This window comes from Hyla sarda, chromosome 12 (assembly GCF_029499605.1).
Source record: "Hyla sarda isolate aHylSar1 chromosome 12, aHylSar1.hap1, whole genome shotgun sequence".
Taxonomy (NCBI): Eukaryota; Metazoa; Chordata; class Amphibia; order Anura; family Hylidae; genus Hyla; species Hyla sarda.
This window is the reverse complement of record NC_079200.1, coordinates 25,597,785-25,619,690: the sequence shown is the minus strand read 5'-3', so window position 1 is coordinate 25,619,690 and position 21,906 is coordinate 25,597,785. Positions and strand designations below refer to the sequence as shown.

Sequence of the window (21,906 nt, the reverse complement as noted above, 5' to 3'; positions counted from 1 at the left end):
GACTTCATAGGCAAATGTTTTCTCACAATATCCTTGGAATCAGCATGAAGTGTTTTTGCAGCCTGTGAACAATTTCTGGCCTCTCACAATTTGAGATCATTCTGGAATACTTTTGCACTGAGGCATGCCCGCTGACATGAATAGGATTGCTCAGCAGTTCTCTCACGTTGCGTCTCTTTAGAATCCAAACACTTGGGGACGTGACCCCCACAACTACATATCTGTTGCACTGCTGTGGGCCATCCGGGTGTAAAAGGCTGAATTGTTGTTACTGGAGTTCAGAGACAGCCCGCTGCGGTGCCGACAGTATGGAGGCCCGGCTGATGGGGACAAACAAGGTTGGGAGTACAAGGGTGGCCCCTGTCCTTACAAATTTAAAGGGAAAAGTATCAGCCATTTCAGATTAGGTATAATATAGGATGGTGATGTGAATATTATCCACTTATGTTATCAGTCATCTGTAGGCGTTATGTGCAGCATACATTGTTGGGAAAGTACGTCACTTGTTAGCGTCCTTAGCTGTAACCATGTGACCAATGTTATTAGATTGCAGTTATATAATGTTTCTTATAAAACAATGATAGCAACTTGAAAAGGTTATGGATACAAAGATGGATATTACATATAAAGTATCTCCCATAAGTGACTCCACCCCTCACATTATATACAGTATATGCCATAAGTGACTCCACCCCTCACATTATATATACAGTATCTTCCATAAGTGACTCCACCCCTCACATTATATATACAGTATCTTCCATAAGTAACTCCACCCCTCACATTATATATACAGTATCTCCCATAAGTGACTCCACCCCTCACATTATATACAGTATCTCCCATAAGTGACTCCACCCCTCACATTATATACAGTATATGCCATAAGTGAGTCCACCCCTCACATTATATATACAGTATATCCCATAAGTGACTCCACCCCTCACATTATATACAGTATCTCCCATAAGTGACTCCACCCCTCACATTATATACAGTATCTCCCATAAGTGACTCCACCCCTCACATTATATACAGTATATGCCATAAGTGAGTCCACCACTCACATTATATATACAGTATATCCCATAAGTGACTCCACCCCTCACATTATATATACAGTATATCCCATAAGTGAGTCCACCCCTCACATTATATACACAGTATATCCCATAAGTGAGTCCACCCCTCACATTATATATACAGTATCTCCCATAAGTGACTCCACCCCTCACATTATATACAGTATATCCCATAAGTGACTCCACCCCTCACATTATATATACAGTATATCCCATAAGTGAGTCCACCCCTCACATTATATATACAGTATATGCCATAAGTGAGTCCACCCCTCACATTATATATACAGTATATCCCATAAGTGACTCCACCCCTCACATTATATACAGTATCTCCCATAAGTGACTCCACCCCTCACATTATATACAGTATATGCCATAAGTGAGTCCACCCCTCACATTATATATACAGTATATCCTATAAGTGACTCCACCCCTCACATTATATATACAGTATCTCCCATAAGTGAGTCCACCCCTCACATTATATATACAGTATCTCCCATAAGTGACTCCACCCCTCACATTATATACAGTATATGCCATAAGTGAGTCCACCCCTCACATTATATATACAGTATATCCTATAAGTGACTCCACCCCTCACATTATATATACAGTATCTCCCATAAGTGAGTCCACCCCTCACATTACATATACAGTATATCCCATAAGTGACTCCACCCCTCACATTATATATACAGTATCTCCCATAAGTGAGTCCACCCCTCACATTATATAAACAGTATCTCCCATAAGTGAGTCCACCCCTCACATTACATATACAGTATATCCCATAAGTGACTCCACCCCTCACATTATATATACAGTATCTCCCATAAGTGAGTCCACCCCTCACATTATATATACAGTATATCCCATAAGTGACTCCACCCCTCACATTATATATACAGTATATCCCATAAGTGAGTCCACCCCTCACATTATATATACAGTATCTCCCATAAGTGAGTCCACCCCTCACATTATATACAGTATATCCCATAAGTGACTCCACCCCTCACATTATATATACAGTATCTCCCATAAGTGAGTCCACCCCTCACATTATATATACAGTATCTCCCATAAGTGACTCCACCCCTCACATTATATACAGTATATCCCATAAGTGACTCCACCCCTCACATTATATATACAGTATCTCCCATAAGTGAGTCCACCCCTCACATTATATACAGTATATCCCATAAGTGACTCCACCCCTCACATTATATATACAGTATATCCCATAAGTGAGTCCACCCCTCACATTATATATACAGTATATCCCATAAGTGACTCCACCCCTCACATTATATATACAGTATATGCCATAAGTGAGTCCACCCCTCACATTATATACAGTATATCCCATAAGTGACTCCACACCTCACATTATATATACAGTATATCCCATAAGTGAGTCCACCCCTCACATTATATATACAGTATCTACCATAAGTGAGTCCACCCCTCACATTATATATACAGTATATCCCATAATTGAGTCCACCCCTCACATTATATACAGTATATCCCATAAGTGAGTCCACCCCTCACATTATATATACAGTATATCCCATAAGTGAGTCCACCCCTCACATTATATACAGTATCTCCCATAAGTGACTCCACCCCTCACATTATATATACAGTATATCCCATAAGTGAGTCCACCCCTCACATAATATACAGTATATACCATAAGTGAGTCCACCCCTCACATTATATATACAGTATATCCCATAAGTGACTCCACCCCTCACATTATATACAGTATATCCCATAAGTGACTCCACCCCTCACATTATATATACAGTATATCCCATAAGTGACTCCACCCCTCACATTATATATACAGTATATCCCATAAGTGACTCCACCCCTCACATTATATATACAGTATATCCCATAAGTGACTCCACCCCTCCCATTATATATACAGTATATCCCATAAGTGAGTCCACCCCTCACATTATATATACAGTATATCCCATAAGTGAGTCCACCCCTCACATTATATACAGTATCTTCCATAAGTGAGTCCACCCCCCACATTATATACAGTATCTCCCATAAGTGACTCCACCCCTCACATTATATACAGTATCTCCCATAAGTGAGTCCACCCCTCACATTATATATACAGTATCTCCCATAAGTGAGTCCGCCCCTCACATTATATATACAGTATCTCCCATAAGTGAGTCCACCCCTCACATTATATACAGTATCTTCCATAAGTGAGTCCACCCCCCACATTATATACAGTATCTCCCATAAGTGACTCCACCCCTCACATTATATATACAGTGTCTCCCATAAGTGACTCCACCCCTCACATTATATATACAGTATCTCCCATAAGTGAGTCCACCCCTCACATTATATATATACAGTATCTCCCATAAGTGACTCCACCCCTCACATTATATATACAGTATCTCCCATAAGTGACTCCACCCCTCACATTATATACAGTATCTCCCATAAGTGACTCCACCCCTCACATTATATACAGTATCTCCCATAAGTGACTCCACCCCTCACATTATATATACAGTATCTCCCATAAGTGAGTCCACCCCTCACATTATATATACAGTATCTCCCATAAGTGAGTCCACCCCTCACATTATATATACAGTATCTCCCATAAGTGAGTCCACCCCTCACATTATATACAGTATATCCCATAAGTGAGTCCACCCCTCACATTATATATACAGTATATCCCATAAGTGAGTCCACCCCTCACATTATATATACAGTATCTCCCATAAGTGAGTCCACCCCTCACATTATATATACAGTATATCCCATAAGTGAGTCCACCCCTCACATTATATATACAGTATCTCCCATAAGTGAGTCCACCCCTCACATTATATATACAGTATATCCCATAAGTGAGTCCACCCCTCACATTATATACAGTATATCCCATAAGTGAGTCCACCCCTAACATTATATATACAGTATCTCCCATAAGTGAGTCCACCCCTCACATTATATACAGTATCTCCCATAAGTGAGTCCACCCCTCACATCATATATACAGTATATCCCATAAGTGAGTCCGCCCCTCACATTATATATACAGTATATCCCATAAGTGAGTCCACCCCTCACATTATATATACAGTATATCCCATAAGTGAGTCCACCCCTCACATTATATACAGTATCTCCCATAAGTGAGTCCACCCCTCACATCATATATACAGTATATCCCATAAGTGAGTCCGCCCCTCACATTATATATACAGTATATCCCATAAGTGAGTCCACCCCTCACATTATATATACAGTATATCCCATAAGTGAGTCCACCCCTCACATTATATACAGTATCTCCCATAAATGAGTCCACCCCTCACATTATATATACAGTATATCCCATAAGTGACTCCACCCCTCACATTATATACAGTATATCCCATAAGTGAGTCCACCCCTCACATTATATATACAGTATATCCCATAAGTGACTCCACCCCTCACATTATATACAATATCTCCCATAAGTGAGTCCACCCCTCACATTATATATACAGTATATCCCATGAGTGAGTCCACCCCTCACATTATATACAGTATCTCCCATAAGTGAGTCCACCCCTCACATTATATACAGTATCTCCTATAAGAGAGTCCACCCCTCACATTATATACAGTATCTCCCATAAGTGAGTCCACCCCTCACATTATATATACAGTATCTCCCATGAGTGAGTCCACCCCTCACATTATATACAGTATCTCCCATAAGTGAGTCCACCCCTCACATTATATATACAGTATATCCTATAAGTGAGTCCACCCCTCACATTATATACAGTATCTCCCATAAGTGATTCCACCCCTCACATTATATACAGTATCTCCTATAAGAGAGTCCACCCCTCACATTATATACAGTATCTCCCATAAGTGAGTCCACCCCTCACATTATATACAGTATCTCCCATAAGTGAGTCCACCCCTCACATTATATATACAGTATCTCCCATAAGTGAGTCCACCCCTCACATTATATACAGTATCTCCCATAAGTGAGTCCACCCCTCACATTATATACAGTATCTCCCATAACTGAGTCCACCCCTCACATTATATATACAGTATCTCCCATAAGTGAGTCCACCCCTCACATTATATATACAGTATATGCCATAAGTGAGTCCACCCCTCACATTATATACAGTATCTCCCATAAGTGAGTCCACCCCTCACATTATATACAGTATCTCCCATAAGTGAGTCCACCCCTCACATTATATATACAGTATATGCCATAAGTGAGTCCACCCCTCACATTATATATACAGTATCTCCCATAAGTGAGTCCACCACTCACATTATATACAGTATATCCTATAAGTGAGTCCCCCCCTCACATTATATATACAGTATCTCCCATAAGTGACTCCACCCCTCACATTATATATACAGTATCACCCATAAGTGAGTCCACCCCTCACATTATATACAGTATCTCCCATAAGTGAGTCCACCCCTCACATTATATACAGTATCTCCCATAAGTGAGTCCACCACTCACATTATATACAGTATATCCTATAAGTGAGTCCACCCCTCACATTATATATACAGTATATCCCATAAGTGAGTCCACCCCTCACATTATATATACAGTATCTCCCATAAGTGACTCCACCCCTCACATTATATATACAGTATATCCCATAAGTGAGTCCACCCCTCACATTATATATACAGTATATCCCATAAGTGAGTCCACCCCTCACATTATATATACAGTATCTCCCATAAGTGACTCCACCCCTCACATTGTATACAGTATCTCCCATAAGTGAGTCCACCCCTCACATTATATACAGTATATCCCATAAGTGACTCCACCCCTCACATTATATATATATACAGTATATCCCATGAGTGAGTCCATCCCTCACATTATATACAGTATATGCCATAAGTGAGTCCACCCCTCACATTATATACAGTATCTCCCATAAGTGAGTCCACCCCTCACATTATATACAGTATCTCCCATAAGTGAGTCCACCCCTCACATTATATATACAGTATATCCCATGAGTGAGTCCACCCCTCACATTATATACAGTATCTCCCATAAGTGAGTCCACCCCTCACATTATATACAGTATCTCCCATAAGTGAGTCCACCCCTCACATTATATATACAGTATATCCCATAAGTGAGTCCACCCCTCACATTATATACAGTATCTCCCATAAGTGAGTCCACCCCTCACATTATATATACAGTATATGCCATAAGTGACTCCACCCCTCACATTATATATACAGTATCTCCCATAAGTGAGTCCACCCCTCACATTATATATATAGTATCTCCCATAAGTGACTCCACCCCTCACATTATATACAGTATCTCCCATAAGTGAGTCCACCCCTCACATTATATATACAGTATCTCCCATAAGTGAGTCCACCCCTCACATTATATATACAGTATCTCCCATAAGTGACTCCACCCCTCACATTATATATATACAGTATATCCCATGAGTGAGTCCATCCCTCACATTATATACAGTATATGCCATAAGTGAGTCCACCCCTCACATTATATATACAGTATATCCCATAAGTGAGTCCACCCCTCACATTATATATACAGTATCTCCCATAAGTGAGTCCACCCCTCACATTATATATACAGTATCTCCCATAAGTGACTCCACCCCTCACATTATATATACAGTATCTCCCATAAGTGACTCCACCCCTCACATTATATATACAGTATCTCCCATAAGTGAGTCCACCCCTCACATTATATATACAGTATATCCCATAAGTGAGTCCACCCCTCACATTATATATACAGTATCTCCCATAAGTGAATCCACCCCTCACATTATATATACAGTATCTCCCATAAGTGAGTCCACCCCTCACATTATATATACAGTATATCCCATGAGTGAGTCCACCCCTCACATTATATATACAGTATCTCCCATAAGTGACTCCACCCCTCACATTATATACAGTATCTCCCATAAGTGAGTCCACCCCTCACATTATATATACAGTATCTCCCATAAGTGAGTCCACCCCTCACATTATATATACAGTATATGCCATAAGTGAGTCCACCCCTCACATTATATACAGTATCTCCCATAAGTGAGTCCACCCCTCACATCATATATACAGTATATCCCATTAGTGAGTCCACCCCTCACATTATATATACAGTATCTCCCATAAGTGAGTCAACCCCTCACATTATATATATACAGTATATCCCATAAGTTAGTCCACCCCTCACATTATATATACAGTATCTTCCATAAGTGAGTCCACCCCTCACATTATATATACAGTATATCCCATAAGTGAGTCCACCCCTCACATTATATATACAGTATCTCCCATAAGTGAGTCCACCCCCCACATTATATACAGTATCTCCCATAAGTGACTCCACCCCTCACATTATATATACAGTATATCCCATAAGTTAGTCCACCCCTCACATTATATATACAGTATCTTCCATAAGTGAGTCCACCCCTCACATTATATATACAGTATATCCCATAAGTGAGTCCACCCCTCACATTATATATACAGTATCTCCCATAAGTGAGTCCACCCCCCACATTATATACAGTATCTCCCATAAGTGACTCCACCCCTCACATTATATATACAGTATATCCCATAAGTGAGTCCACCCCTCACATTATATACAGTATCTCCCATAAGTGAGTCCACCCCTCACATTATATACAGTATATCCCATGAGTGAGTCCACCCCTCACATTATATACAGTATCTCCCATAAGTGAGTCCACCCCTCACATTATATACAGTATCTCCCATAAGTGAGTCCACCCCTCACATTATATATACAGTATCTCCCATAAGTGACTCCACCCCTCACATTATATATACAGTATATCCCATAAGTGAGTCCACCCCTCACATTATATATACAGTATATGCCATAAGTGAGTCCACCCCTCACATTATATACAGTATCTCCCATAAGTGAGTCCACCCCTCACATTATATACAGTATCTCCCATAAGTGACTCCACCCCTCACATTATATATATACAGTATATCCCATAAGTGACTCCACCCCTCACATTATATAAAGTATCTTCCATAAGTGACTCCACCCCTCACATTATATATACAGTATCTCCCATAAGTGAGTCCACCCCTCACATTATATACAGTATCTCCCATAAGTGACTCCACCCCTCACATTATATATATACAGTATCTCCCATAAGTGAGTCCACCACTCACATTATATACAGTATATCCTATAAGTGAGTCCACCCCTCACATTATATACAGTATCTCCCATAAGTGAGTCCACCCCTCACATTATATACAGTATCTCCCATAAGTGAGTCCACCCCTCACATTATATACAGTATATCCCATAAGTGACTCCACCCCTCACATTATATACAGTATATCCCATAAGTGACTCCACCCCTCACATTATATATATACAGTATATCCCATGAGTGAGTCCATCCCTCACATTATATATACAGTATATCCCATAAGTGAGTCCACCCCTCACATTATATACAGTATCTCCCATAAGTGAGTCCACCCCTCACATTATATACAGTATCTCCCATAAGTGAGTCCACCCCTCACATTATATATACAGTATCTCCCATAAGTGAGTCCACCCCTCACATTATATATACAGTATATGCCATAAGTGAGTCCACCCCTCACATTATATACAGTATCTCCCATAAGTGAGTCCACCCCTCACATTATATATACAGTATATCCCATAAGTGAGTCCACCCCTCACATTATATATACAGTATATGCCATAAGTGAGTCCACCCCTCACATTATATACAGTATCTCCCATAAGTGAGTCCTCCCCTCACATTATATATACAGTATCTCCCATAAGTGACTCCACCCCTCACATTATATATACAGTATATGCCATAAGTGAGTCCACCCCTCACATCATATACAGTATCTCCCATAAGTGACTCCACCCCTCACATTATATATACAGTATCTCCCATAAGTGAGTCCACCCCTCACATTATATACAGTATATCCCATAAGTGAGTCCACCCCTCACATCATATACAGTATCTCCCATAAGTGAGTCCACCCCTCACATTATATATACAGTATGTCCCATAAGTGAGTCCACCCCTCACATTATATACAGTATCTCCCATAAGTGAGTCCACCCCTCACATTATATACAGTATCTCCCATAAATGAGTCCACCCCTCACATTATATACAGTATCTCCCATAAGTGACTCCACCCCTCACATTATATATACAGTATATGCCATAAGTGAGTCCACCCCTCACATTATATATACAGTATCTCCCATAAGTGAGTCCACCCCTCACATTATATATACAGTATCTCCCATAAATGAGTCCGCCCCTCACATTCTATATACAGTATCTCCCATAAGTGAGTCCACCCCTCAAATTATATACAGTATATCCCATAAGTGAGTCCACCCCTCACATTATATATACAGTATATCCCTTAAGTGACTCCACCCCTCACATTATATATACATTATCCCCCATAAGTGAGTCCACCCCTCGCATTATATATACAGCATCTCCCATAAGTGAGTCCACCCCTCGCATTATATATACAGTATCTCCCATAAGTGACTCCACCCCTCACATTATATATACAGTATATCCCATAAGTGAGTCCACCCCTCACATTATATATACAGTATATCCCATAAGTGAGTCCACCCCTCACATTATATATACAGTATCTCCCATAAGTGAGTCCACCCCTCAAATTATATAAAGTGAGGGATGGACTTACTCATGGGAGATACTGGGAATATTAGTCGTACAAAATGTCAGGTGTGAATGGGGAGCAGACGTCTTAAATTTGGTGTTATCACTTTCACACTTTCTAATACTGGTCTTTGGCACTTCATGGCAAGGAACTCTCTGAGGATCTGAAAAAATAATATATATTGCGCTATATAAAGAAGGCCTAAACTATAAGATTATTGCCAAGGCCCTGAAACTGAGCTGCATGCCAGTCAGCAGCCTGCCAGTGCTCAGACCATACACCGCACACTGCATTAAATTGTTTTGCATGGCTGTGGTCTCAGGAGGATGTCTCCTTTAGGCTAAGTTTCCACTTGGTTTATTTCTGGCAGTTTTTGGATTTCTGCCACTGCAGTTTTTGAGCCAAAGCCAGAAATGTATTCAAAAGGAATGGGAAATATAAAGGAAGAACTTACTCTTCTCCTTCCTTATGGATCCACTTCTGACTTTGGCTCAAAAACTGCAGTGGCAGTTTTCCAAAAACTGCCAGAAAAAAAACCAAGTGGAAACTTAGCCTTAAAGATGAAGCAGAAGAAAGCCCACAAACTGTTTGCTGAAGACAAGCAAATGGATGGATTACTGGAACCATGTCCTGGGGTCTGATGAGACCAAGATAAACTCATTTGGCTCAGATGGTGTCAAGTGTGTGTGGCAGGAACCAGGAGAGGAGTACAAAGACAAGTGTGTCTGGTTTACAGTAAAGCATGGTGGTAGGAGTATCATGGTCTGGGGATACATGAATGCTGCTGGCACTGGGGAGGTACAGTTCATTGAGGGAACCATGAATGCCAACATGTCCTGTGACCTACTGAAGCCGAGCATGATCCCCTCCCTCCTCCCTTCAGAGACGGGGTCACAGGGCAGTATTCCACCATGATAAGAGCACCAAACTCCTCCAAGATGACCACTGAATTGCCAAAGAAACTGAGGTTGAAGGGAACCAATCATCAGATTTTACCCTATATAACGCTTGGCAAAGCGTTATATAGGGTAAAATCTTTATTTTCACCATTCCCAGGGGAAGCTCCTGCCCCCAGGGATGGTGAAGATATGAAGTTATAAACTAGTCACCGCCGCCGCCGTTAAGTAGTCACCTGGGCGGGGAGCTCTTCTCATCTACTCCCGTTCTTCAGCCGGGAGCTTTGCCCCCTCCGCTTAATTGATGGGCTGCGTCATCGTTCCGCTCCGTCTGTTCAGTGAGCGGAACAATGACGCGGCCCATCAATCAAGCGGAGGGGGCGTCGCTCCCGGACGAAGAACGTTCTCTAACATCCACCAGCTCTGTTATATCATCATGGATGAGAAGAGGAATCCAATTGTGGTGGCCCAGTACCCCTGTACCCTTGCTGTCCTGTCAGGCAGCCTCCCTGCAGTGTCCCTTGGGCCCCCGACAACTGTACCCTTATATATATATATTTTCTGCCATGTGTTATACCTTAAAATGTATTTAAGAGTGTTATTGCTTTAAGAAATGTTAACATGTGATCACCAGTTGTCATGTGAGTTGTCATGTGATTGTTACCCAGGAGGTATCAGTGACCATGTGACCTAAGCGTGGAGCTAGCTCTCTCTCTTATGCTCTTGATTTCCAATTAAAGGGGGTTATCCAGGAAAAAAACTTTTTTTTTATATATCAACTGGCTCCAGAAAGTTAAACAGATTTGTAAATTACTTCTATTAAAAAATCTTAATCCTTTCAGTACTTATGAGCTTCTGAAGTTAAGGTTGTTCTTTTCTGTCTAAGTGCTCTCTGATGACACGTGTCTCGGGAAACGCCCAGTTTGGAAGCAAATCCCCATAGCAAACCTCTTCTAAACTGGGCGTTTCCCGAGACAGGTGTCATCAGAGAGCACTTAGACAGAAAAGAACAACCTTAACTTCAGAAGCTCATAAGTACTGAAAGGATTAAGATTTTTTAATAGAAGTAATTTACAAATCTGTTTAACTTTCTGGAGCCAGTTGATATATAAAAAAAAGTTTTTTCCTGGAATACCCCTTTAAGTCTTTGCTGAGGTCCTGTGAAGTCAAGTCCTAGAGCAGCGGTCTTCAAACTGTGGCCCTCCAGATGTTGCAAAACTACAACTCCCAGCATGCCCGGACAGCCAAAGGCTGTCCGGGCATGCTGGGAATTGTAGTTTTGCAACATCTGGAGGGCCACAGTTTGAAAACCACTGTTCTAGAGTGTGTCTGGAGTCCATAGGAGGCCTCAAGTCTACAAGTAAGCTACAGTCACAGCTTAGTCCGTCTCAAATCAAGTTAGTCACAGTCATCTATTGTCAAGTCAACGTGGCCTGCACTAAAATTGTCCAAATCTACTGCAAGTCCCAGCAATCCCGTAAGGTCTCTGAAGTCACTGGTCACCTACTTGGGCCCTGGCTACACTGTATAGACTGTACCATCTGTCACTCAGTAAATCTACTATTGTCCGTAACTTAATGTTGGAGTTTCTTGCCCCCATGCCTAGCCCAGGATCCAGCGGTATACCTTCAGGTGGTATTGAGGATAAACCACACCCTGGCGTCACGAATACAAGGGGTTAATGCCATCTACCCCTAGGGTAATTCAATCTGCCCTGCATCACACCCTCTACCATACAATGAATGACTAATGTCCAGCCAATAGACAGCATTATCTTAGGGTACGTTCACTCTGAGTAATTTGGCGCATATTCCACATGAATTATACCTCAAAACCTGTCGGGAATCCAAGCTCATTAGGGAACATTTATCAAAACCTGTCTAGAGGAAAACTTGCCTAGTTGCCCATAGCAACCAATCGGATCACTTCTTTCATTTTTAAGATGGCCTGTGAAAAATGAAAGAAGCGATCTGATTGGTTGCTATGGGCAACTGGGCAACTTCTCCTCTGCACAAGTTTTCATTAATCTCCCCCCATTGACTACAATGGAAAATCAGACTAGTATTTAAGTGCTGTAAGCCCTGGAGGAAGTCATGTAGTCTTTCCACTCAGACACCGTGCTCTCTGCTGCCACCTCTGTCGGTGCATGAACTGTCCCTCCCCTAAGCAAACCTCTGTCTCCAGCTCTTGACAGTTTCTGACAAGGACAGAGGTGGCAGCAGGGACCACAGTGTCTTACTGGAAAGAACTACACAACTTCCTCCAGGTCATACTGTAGCTCATAAGCACTAGAAGACTTGATTTTTTTTATCTTTATAAAAGTAATATACAAATCTGTCTAACTTTTTGTCACCAGTTGATTTGAATACAAATTTTGTTTCCTCCGGAGTACCCCTTTAAACCCATTAGGTATGGTGGATTTGCTGTGTATACAGGGCAAATTCTGCAAATAGTCAATTTGGAAAGTGCTCCTTCTTTTGCAGAAAAGCTGGGTATTTTTTTGAATGCATCAGATGTCATGTGTGGACTAGTCCCCAATTTGAGCGTACAGCGCTGCGGAATCTGTGTGCGCTATATAAATAAGGGATTATTATTATTAATATTCTTATTCAGCCTCCACCTTTGGTATCCTACACTAAGATCATGGCCACAACTAGGTAAGAAAAGGTAGATTCTCCTCTGTGTACCTACTTTGCTGCCAGCTAAAAACATATATAATATACTGTACATCCCTATTAAGGAAGACAATAATAATAATAATAATAATAATAATAATAAAAAACCCTGTGATTCCAATAAACCAAACTCAGCACACGATATGTTCACATGGCGTAAAATGTGCGGAATGTCCGCACGGAAAACACGTGCGGACATTCTGCACATCTGCCCTATCTGGCGGGCGCTAGGACTGCTCGGATACGCGCCGTCTCATAGACGGCATTGCAGTTCCAAGCAAAATCCACAAAAAGAATAGACATGCCTATTCTCTTTTACGGATGGGAGAATCGGGATTTCCGCGGAAGCCACATTCCGCCATTTGGAAGGTACAGCAGAATCCCATTGAAATCAATGGGACTCTGCTGCAATGAAATGTCCGTGCGGAATATTCCTACGGACATTCCGCCATGTGTACATACCATAATATGGAAGTCTGAAACCAGCCTAAAGTTGCCTATATACCCCCCCCCCTTCTGCATACATGCATGCTCAGTTCAGCCGAGCATGCATGTGTTTTCAATAGGGAGAGAAAGCTGCCTGACACCTTTTGGCTTTCAGCTTATCTCCAAGTATTAGACATTAAAATTCAGAGATCCAACATGCCCAATCCTTCTTTTCCGGACATAGAGGGAGATTTGTCAAAACCTGTGTAGAGGAAGAGTGGTGCTGTTGCCCATAGCAACCAATCAGATTGCTTCTTTCATTTTTCACAGGCCTCATTATAATGAAAGTGAAACCAACTGATTGGTTGCTATGGGCAACTGTACCACTCTCCCTCTACACAAGTTTTGATAAGTTTCCCCTATAGTCTGCCCCATATAGTCATCTGATCTCATTGAAATCAGCAGGTTCATAGACTTTTTCTTTAAAGGGGAACTCCGGCGCTTAGACATCTTATCCCCTATCGAAAGGATAGGGGATAAGATGCCTGATCGCGGGGGTCCCGCCGCTGGGGATCCCCTTGATCTTGCACACAGCACCCCAGTTAAAATCATTCCCCGGAGCATGTTCGCTCCGGGTCTGATTACCGGCGACCACGGGGCAGCCGGCGTGTGACGTCACGCTCCACCCCTCAATGCAAGCCCATGGGAGGGGGCGTGACAGCTGTCACGCCCCCTCCCATAGGCATGCATTGAGGGGCGGAGCGTGACGTCACACAGGGGGCGGAGGCGTGACGTCACACGCCGCCTGCCCCGTGGTCGCCGGTAATCAGACCCGGAGCGAACATGCTACGGGGAATGATTTTAACTGGGGTGCTGTGTGCAAGATCAAGGGGGTCCCCAGCGGTGGGACCCCCGCGATCAGGCATCTTATCCCCTATCCTTTCGGTAGGGGATAAGATGTCTAAGCTCCGGAGTACCCCTTTAATGTGCATGGGGGCCTGTAAATGACTGTGCAAAGTATATGTATAGATGCACTTCCTAGTACACAATACTAAGGTGTAATACTATGATTAATATACATTTCACTAGTGCAGCCTCCGGCTGTCCGGGCATGCTGGGAGTCGTAGTTTGGCAACAGCTGGAGGCACCCTAGTTGGGAAACTGTGCACTATGTATGGCTTCTGATCTGTAGGCCACTCTTATGAAAACCCAATTCTTCATCTCCCGTCCCTGCCCCCACACCGTTCCTCAGGTGGCCTTGCTTTGCCATTGAGGTCATACTCAGTGTGATTTTGGAGCAGAACGTTCTTCGCTTTAAATAAACCCTTTTGTTCACTCCTCTGAATTTCAACATCCCCCCCCCCCTTCATCAGAAATTCCATTACGTATTTTCACCCCATGGGGTGGGGGAGGAAGGGCAGGAGAGCATAGTCTGTGAGGAGGGGGGTAAGCTATACCTGTTAAATTGCCTAATCAGCCAAAATAAGTTTAACCCATTCACTGCCAGGTCCTCAGACCATGTAGTTTATAGCTGAACTCAATGGCTGTATAGCAGTTGGTTACTGGGTGGTAGCCGCAGACCAAAATGGCCGCCTTATCAAATATCGCAGATCATTGATATATTCTGATTTGGTAGTTCAGTTCAGTAACAATTCATGTGAAGGAGGCTGAGCTGCAATACCAAACTCGGCCCAAGGATATTTGGGGCGCTGTTCCCAGAACAAAAAAAAAATAAGCCAACATTTTATTTTTATAGTTCCTGATCTCATAAACCCTTTTGTAGGGTATGTCAAGTGACGACTGCGGTCACGACTGACGCCAGCAGTTTTTAAGTGGCAGGCAGGACAATGGGTAGGTCTGGTTGGTTGGTTGGTCAGTTTGGTGCCGAGAGTCTCTCCAGCCTTAAAGGGGTATTCCAGTAAAAAGCATTTTTGCCCTATCAACTGGCTCCAGAAAGTTAAACAGATTTGTAATTTACTCCTATTACAAAATCTTAATCATTCTAGTTCCTATCAGTTGCTGAAGTTGAGTTGTTCTTTTCTGTCTGACAACAGTGCTCTCTGCTGACACCTCTGTCTGTCTCAGGAACTGTCCAGAGCATAAAAGGTTTGCTGTGAGGATTTGCTCCTGCTCTGGACAGTTCCTGACATGGACAGAGGTTTCAGCGCTGTTGTCAGACAGAAAAGAACAACTCAACTTCAGCAGCTGATAAGAACTGGAAACATTAAGATTTTTTAATAGAAGTAATTTACAAATCTGTTTAACTTTCTGGAGCCATTTGATATATTAAAAAAAAAATTGTTTTTCACAGGAATACCCCTTTGGCTGGAACACCACTGAGTTTTTTTTTTTTGCAAAAATCACTGTCAAAAACGCCAATTTTCCAGCACGGCGTTTTTTTCAGTGAAAATCCTTGTCCAGATGTTAGCTGCAAGTCAATAGTATGATTCACTTGGCGTTTTTCAGTTTGCCTTTTTTTTTATCCTTTTGGCATTTTTTGCCCAGAAATCGTAGCGTTTCCCTTCCATAGAAACCTATGGGAGAGCAAAAACGGCAAGAAAAACGCCATGTTGGTTTTAAATTTTGCGTTTTTGCAGGCGGTTTTTATTCTTTTTTGGACTTTAGCGATCCAAAAAAGTGATGGAGATACCTTTTTTATAAAAATTTCGTAGGGAACCATAAAAAAAACAATAAAAAAGATACAGTAGTGATGGAAAAAATTGTACCTAACGAAATTTATCTTTTTTATTACGAAATGTTTATTAATTTTTAAACAGGGATCAATTTATGTGAGCGGGTAAAGCACAAAAAATGTAGCCAACAATAATAAAAATGTAGTGTTTGCGTGTTTTTCACTTTTTTTCTCTCCATTTTTTAGGTAGTACTACTACTCCCAGCATGGAACACACTGTTACATGATGGGAGTAGTAGTACCTGTACTAATAGACAGATCGCCTGTTGCGATCCTCCTGTATAATGTATAGATGCGGCGGCCGCTCTTCTATGGTCCCCTGCACTGAAGTATATATACACATATTCATATTTCCCGCAGAGAGTTGTGATTGGCCAGATGGTTCCAGCCTATCACAGCTCTAGGAATATGTGTATATATATATGGCTGTGCAGCGGACCATAGAAGAGCGGCCGCCGCATCTATACATTATACAGGAGGATTACAGCGGGTGTCAGGAGTGATACCTGCTGTGATCTTTCCTTAACTACAAGTACTACTACTCCTAACATGGAGCACACTCTGCTCCATGCTGGGAGCTGTAGTACCTGCATTAATAGACAGATCGCATCATGTGTCAGAAATTACACTCGCTGCGATCTGTCTATTAATGCAGGTACTACAGCTCCCAGCATGGAGCAGAGTGTGCTCCATGTTAGGAGTAGTAGTACTTGCAGGTAAGAACAGATCACAGCGGGTATCACGTCCTGTCTATAGCAGAGATGGAGCAGCTGTATACATCGCTCGCATCCCTGCTCTGCACTATACTCGGGCCACTCATTCATATTTTCCTCAGAGCTGTGATTGGCTGCAACCATACGGCCAATCACAGCTCTGGGCGGAAAATATGAACGATGATCTATTCACATCACTGGCCGGACTACAGAGCAGAGATGCGAGCACTGTATAGAGCCGCTCCGCTTCTCTGCTATATAATGGACGATCGCATCGGGTGCCAGGACTGAGACCCGGAGCGATATGTCTATAGTACAGGTACTACTACTCCCATCATGGGACAGTGTGTTCCATGCTGGGAGTAGTAGTACTACATAAAAAATTAAAAAGAAAAAAAAGAGAAAAAAAAGTTAAACACACACACTTTATAAAAAAATTTGATTACAATTTTGTTAGAAAAAAATTACATTTAGCTAAATACATTTTTACATCCCTACTGCATCCTTTTTTTTGTAAAAAAAAATAAATAAATAAAAAAACGCCAAAGGGGCTAAAAAAGGCAAGTTCAACACAAAGGTAAAAACGCCAGAAAAAACACCAAAATGCAGGGAAAAACTGTGGCAGTTTTTCAGGTTTTTTTTTCTGGCATTTTTATGCCACAAAAATCGCAGGGCAAAAATCTCAGTGGAGTCCTAGCCTTTAAGTGATAAAAAAAAATGAAGCAATAGGTACCTGGTATATTGTAGGGTCATCCTCTGTAAGATAAAATAAGATTAAAAGGGGAAAAAAAGTCATTATGATGTTATAGACAATGGAGACAGACACATGACAAATGCATTTACTTTAGAATGTTTAAAAAGGCTGCAATTCCACCAAGGTTTTTCACCCGAAAACTCCAATAAAAACGCCCATTCTGGCGCACTGCGTTTCTTTCTGTGAAAAAAACGCTGCGGCCAGATGTTAGCTGGAAGTCGATATAGAACTTCAGAATGCCATATCCACTTAGCGTTTTTTTGGTTTGCCATTTTTTAAAATCCTTTTGGCGTTTATTTTGCAATTTTGTGCTCATTTTTGAAAAACGTCCTCATGTTGATTGAGACTTTGGCACTTTTTGGGGGAAAATCTTGGGGTTTTTCTCCTATAGAAGTCTATGAGAGTGAAAAAATAAATAAGTTAGGGATGTAAAAAATTGTAGGGAACAAAATTTAAATTTTTTTGAAATTTTTTTTTATTCACTTTCAATCAGGGACCAATTTATGTGAGCAGACAGGGACATAAAAATGTGGCCGGCAATGTAAAAAATGTTTAAAGGGGCCATGTAATTGTAAAAATAATATTTTTTTTAAATTAATTTTGTGAAACTTTTTTTTAATAATGTTTTTTAATAATGTGTTTTATAAAGTGTGTATGATTTTTACTACTTTTCATCTTTTTTCTCTTTATTTTTTAGATTAATTAGGTACTACTACTACTCCCAGGCTGTTCCATGCTGGGAGCTGTAGTATCTACACTAAGGCTGCTTTCACATTATAAAATTAATCCGTTAAAAGATGCGTTATAAACGTCCGTTACAAAATCCCATTCAAGTCTATGGGATTTTTTGATTATCCGTTATGATCTGTTATAGTCCTTCATGAATAACAGCCGTTAGTTGTGAAGGAAGAATTAACAGAACATGCACAAATTTTTTTTCCGTCACAAGAAACGGATAAATTAACCGGACGTTATTTTTAACATTGAAGTCTATGGCCTACGGACGTTAGACGGCTCCTGGCACTATGCGCTCCTTATAGAAATACTTTTCATTCATAGCGCAGCGCCGGCATATGTATATAGAAGCGCTGTGGGGGGCAGATAACGCTATATGTCTGCCCCCCCAGCGCATCTATATACATATACCCCTGCAGTGCTATGAATGAAATGTATTTCTATAAGGAGCACATAATGCCAGGAGCCGTCTGCCGGTACTATGTGCTGCTAATAGAAATACTTTTCATTAATAGCGCTACAGGGATATATGTATATAGAAGCACTGGGGGGGGCAGACATATAGCATTATCTACCACCCCCCCCCCCCCCCCCACAGCGCTTCTATATACATATGCCACTGCAGCGCTATGTATGAAAAGTATTTCTATCAGCAGCATCAGGCGGCCGATGCTGCTGCTAGAATGCTTTTCACATATAGCGCTGCAGTGGCATATGTATATAGAAGCGCTGCGAGGCTACATTATACATGCGCTGCTGGGGTATATATTTAATGCGCTGGCGGGGGGGGGGTATATATTTATTAATGCGCCGGTGGGGTCATATCTAATGCACTGCTGGTGGGCTAGATATATGGGCTATATGTCTGCCCCCCCCCCCCCCCCCGCAGCGCTATATATCTTGCCCCCCATAGCGCTTTTAATATAGATATGGCCCCTGCTACTCACAATGTTAATTTTTAAATCTCCCACTGAGAGCCCTGATTAGCTCCTCAGTACCGGCCATTCAGGGCTCCCGCGGGGGATTCAAAAATGAAAGTTAAACACACCATACATCGCAGGGTTGCGGAGCATGCCGCCCGCTCCCCTGCTTAATAACTTCAGATCGCATCGGGTCGCAGAAATGAAACCCGGTGCGATCAATCCCTCAGCCCCTGTACTACAATCCCCATCATGGAACCGACTCTGTTCTATGATGGGGGTAGTAGTACAAACACTAATGTAGCCTCCCCAGCTGTCTACAGACTCCCGCAGCCAGGGAATTACTACTGCCATCATGGAAAGAAGTCTGTTCCATGATGGGAGTAGTAGTAGTCCCAGCTGTGGGAGTCTGTAGGCAGAGGTGTTCGGCCATACATGAGGGATAACGGGTTTTTTTAACGGATGAATATTTATTCATCCGTTAGCACCCGTTATTTAATCTGTTATTAAATGTCCGTTTTTACACAGAAAACGGATGTTTAATAATGGATGAATGCTCATAGTGTGAAAGAAGCCTAAGAGACAGATTTTTAAGTCCCTGCCCACTCACATAAATTTGTTCCTAAATTTGTTCTAAAAAAATATAAATTTAATTCCCTACAATCTGCATAATTTTTTTTTGTACCTAACAAAATTCTAAAAAAAAAACACCGCAGGGAAACTGCAAAAATGCAATTTTCACATAAATGTAAAAACTGCTGAAAAAACGCCAGAAAGCAGGGAAAATCAGTGGCAGTTTTTCATGTGTTTTTTTCTGGCGTATTTTAGCCTAGAACACCGCAAGGACAAAACCTCAGTGGAATCCTAGCCAAAAGGATGCCCAGCCCACCCCAAACTCCTGACCCCTACCACTCACTGCTGCTTCCTGGTTCCTGCAGGAAATGCCCGTTCAGCCAATCACTGGCCGAGGCAGGAAGATTCCTCCATGTGTACAGAGGGATCAGGAGAGATAACTGTCTTATGGGTTCTTTTAGGCCAGCGTTTCCTAACCAGCGTGCCTCAAAACTACAACACCCAGCATGCCCGGACAGCCAAAGGCTGTCCGAGCATGCAGGGAGTTGTAGTTTTGCAACAGCTGGAGGCACTCTTTCCAGAAACACTGCTTTAGACAGATTTATCACAGTGGTTCTTTTTATCCGATAAATTGGGTGCATTTTTAGATCCCATTTTTTAAGTTTAGATCACCTATTAGTTGGCTTTCTGCCAAAAATTAGGGGCAAATTTTGGCGCAGAATGTCTCATTTCCTGCTCAGCCATGCTTCCTTGTCGAGCAAGGCGCAAAAGTGTCCGAATAAATAATAAAGCACATATGTGAGTATGGCCCACTGAACCATACACATAACATTATTAGGCCCCTATAGATGGATAGATAGATAGATAGACATGATATAGAATAGATAGGTAGATTTATATAAATGTAGGGGTGCACTGATCATCCCCAAATAAGATTGTGGTGGCCCAGTACAGGAGTTGTTACCCCGTACTCTTGCTGCCCTGTCAGGTAGCCTCCCTGCAGTGTCCCCTGGGCCCCCCCCCCCCCCCCCGCATCTGTTCTACTGTAATTGTATATTATCCCCTATGTTATGTATATAAGAATGTTGTATCTTTAAGAAAGGTTAACATGTGATCATCAGTTGTCATGTGAATTGTCATGTTATTGTTACCCAGGAGGTATAAGAGACCAGGTGACTTAAAGGAGAACTACGGGATTGAAAAATGTATCCCCTATCCTAAGGATAGGGGATAAGTTTCAGATCGCGGGGGGTCCGACCGCTGGGGCCCCCTGCGATCTCCCATACGGGGCCCCGGCTCTCTGGTTAGAGAGGGCGTGTTGACCACCGCACGAAGCAGCGGCCGACACTCCCCCTCCATACACTGCTATGGGAGAGCCGGAAAACGCCGAAGGCAGCGCTTCGGCTCTCCCATAGCAGTGTATGGAGGGCGCGTGTCAGCCGCCGCCTCGTGGGTGGTCGACACGCGCTCTCTATGCAGAGAGTCGTGGCCCCGTACGGGAGATCGTGGGGGGCCCCAGCGGTCGGACCCCCTGCGATCTGAAACTTATCCCCTATCCTTAGGATAGGGGATAAAAATTTTCAATCCCGTAGTTCTCCTTTAAGGGTG

The 21,906-nt window shown here is 42.2% G+C and overlaps 1 protein-coding gene and 1 long non-coding RNA gene across 4 annotated transcripts in view; one reads left to right on the top strand and one right to left on the bottom strand.

The window, feature by feature from the left end:
- LOC130296204 (uncharacterized) overlaps positions 1–21,906 on the top strand; it is a 185,080-nt gene that overhangs the window by 15,038 nt on the left and 148,136 nt on the right. The window lies entirely within an intron of this gene.
- Positions 1–21,906, bottom strand: part of PPP1R1B (protein phosphatase 1 regulatory inhibitor subunit 1B) — a 108,872-nt gene that overhangs the window by 15,327 nt on the left and 71,639 nt on the right. For both annotated transcript variants that reach the window (XM_056547502.1, XM_056547501.1), the window contains exon 3: positions 18,050–18,072. In XM_056547502.1, the coding sequence (XP_056403477.1) occupies positions 18,050–18,072 (23 nt within the window). The remainder of the gene's footprint in view (positions 1–18,049; positions 18,073–21,906) is intronic.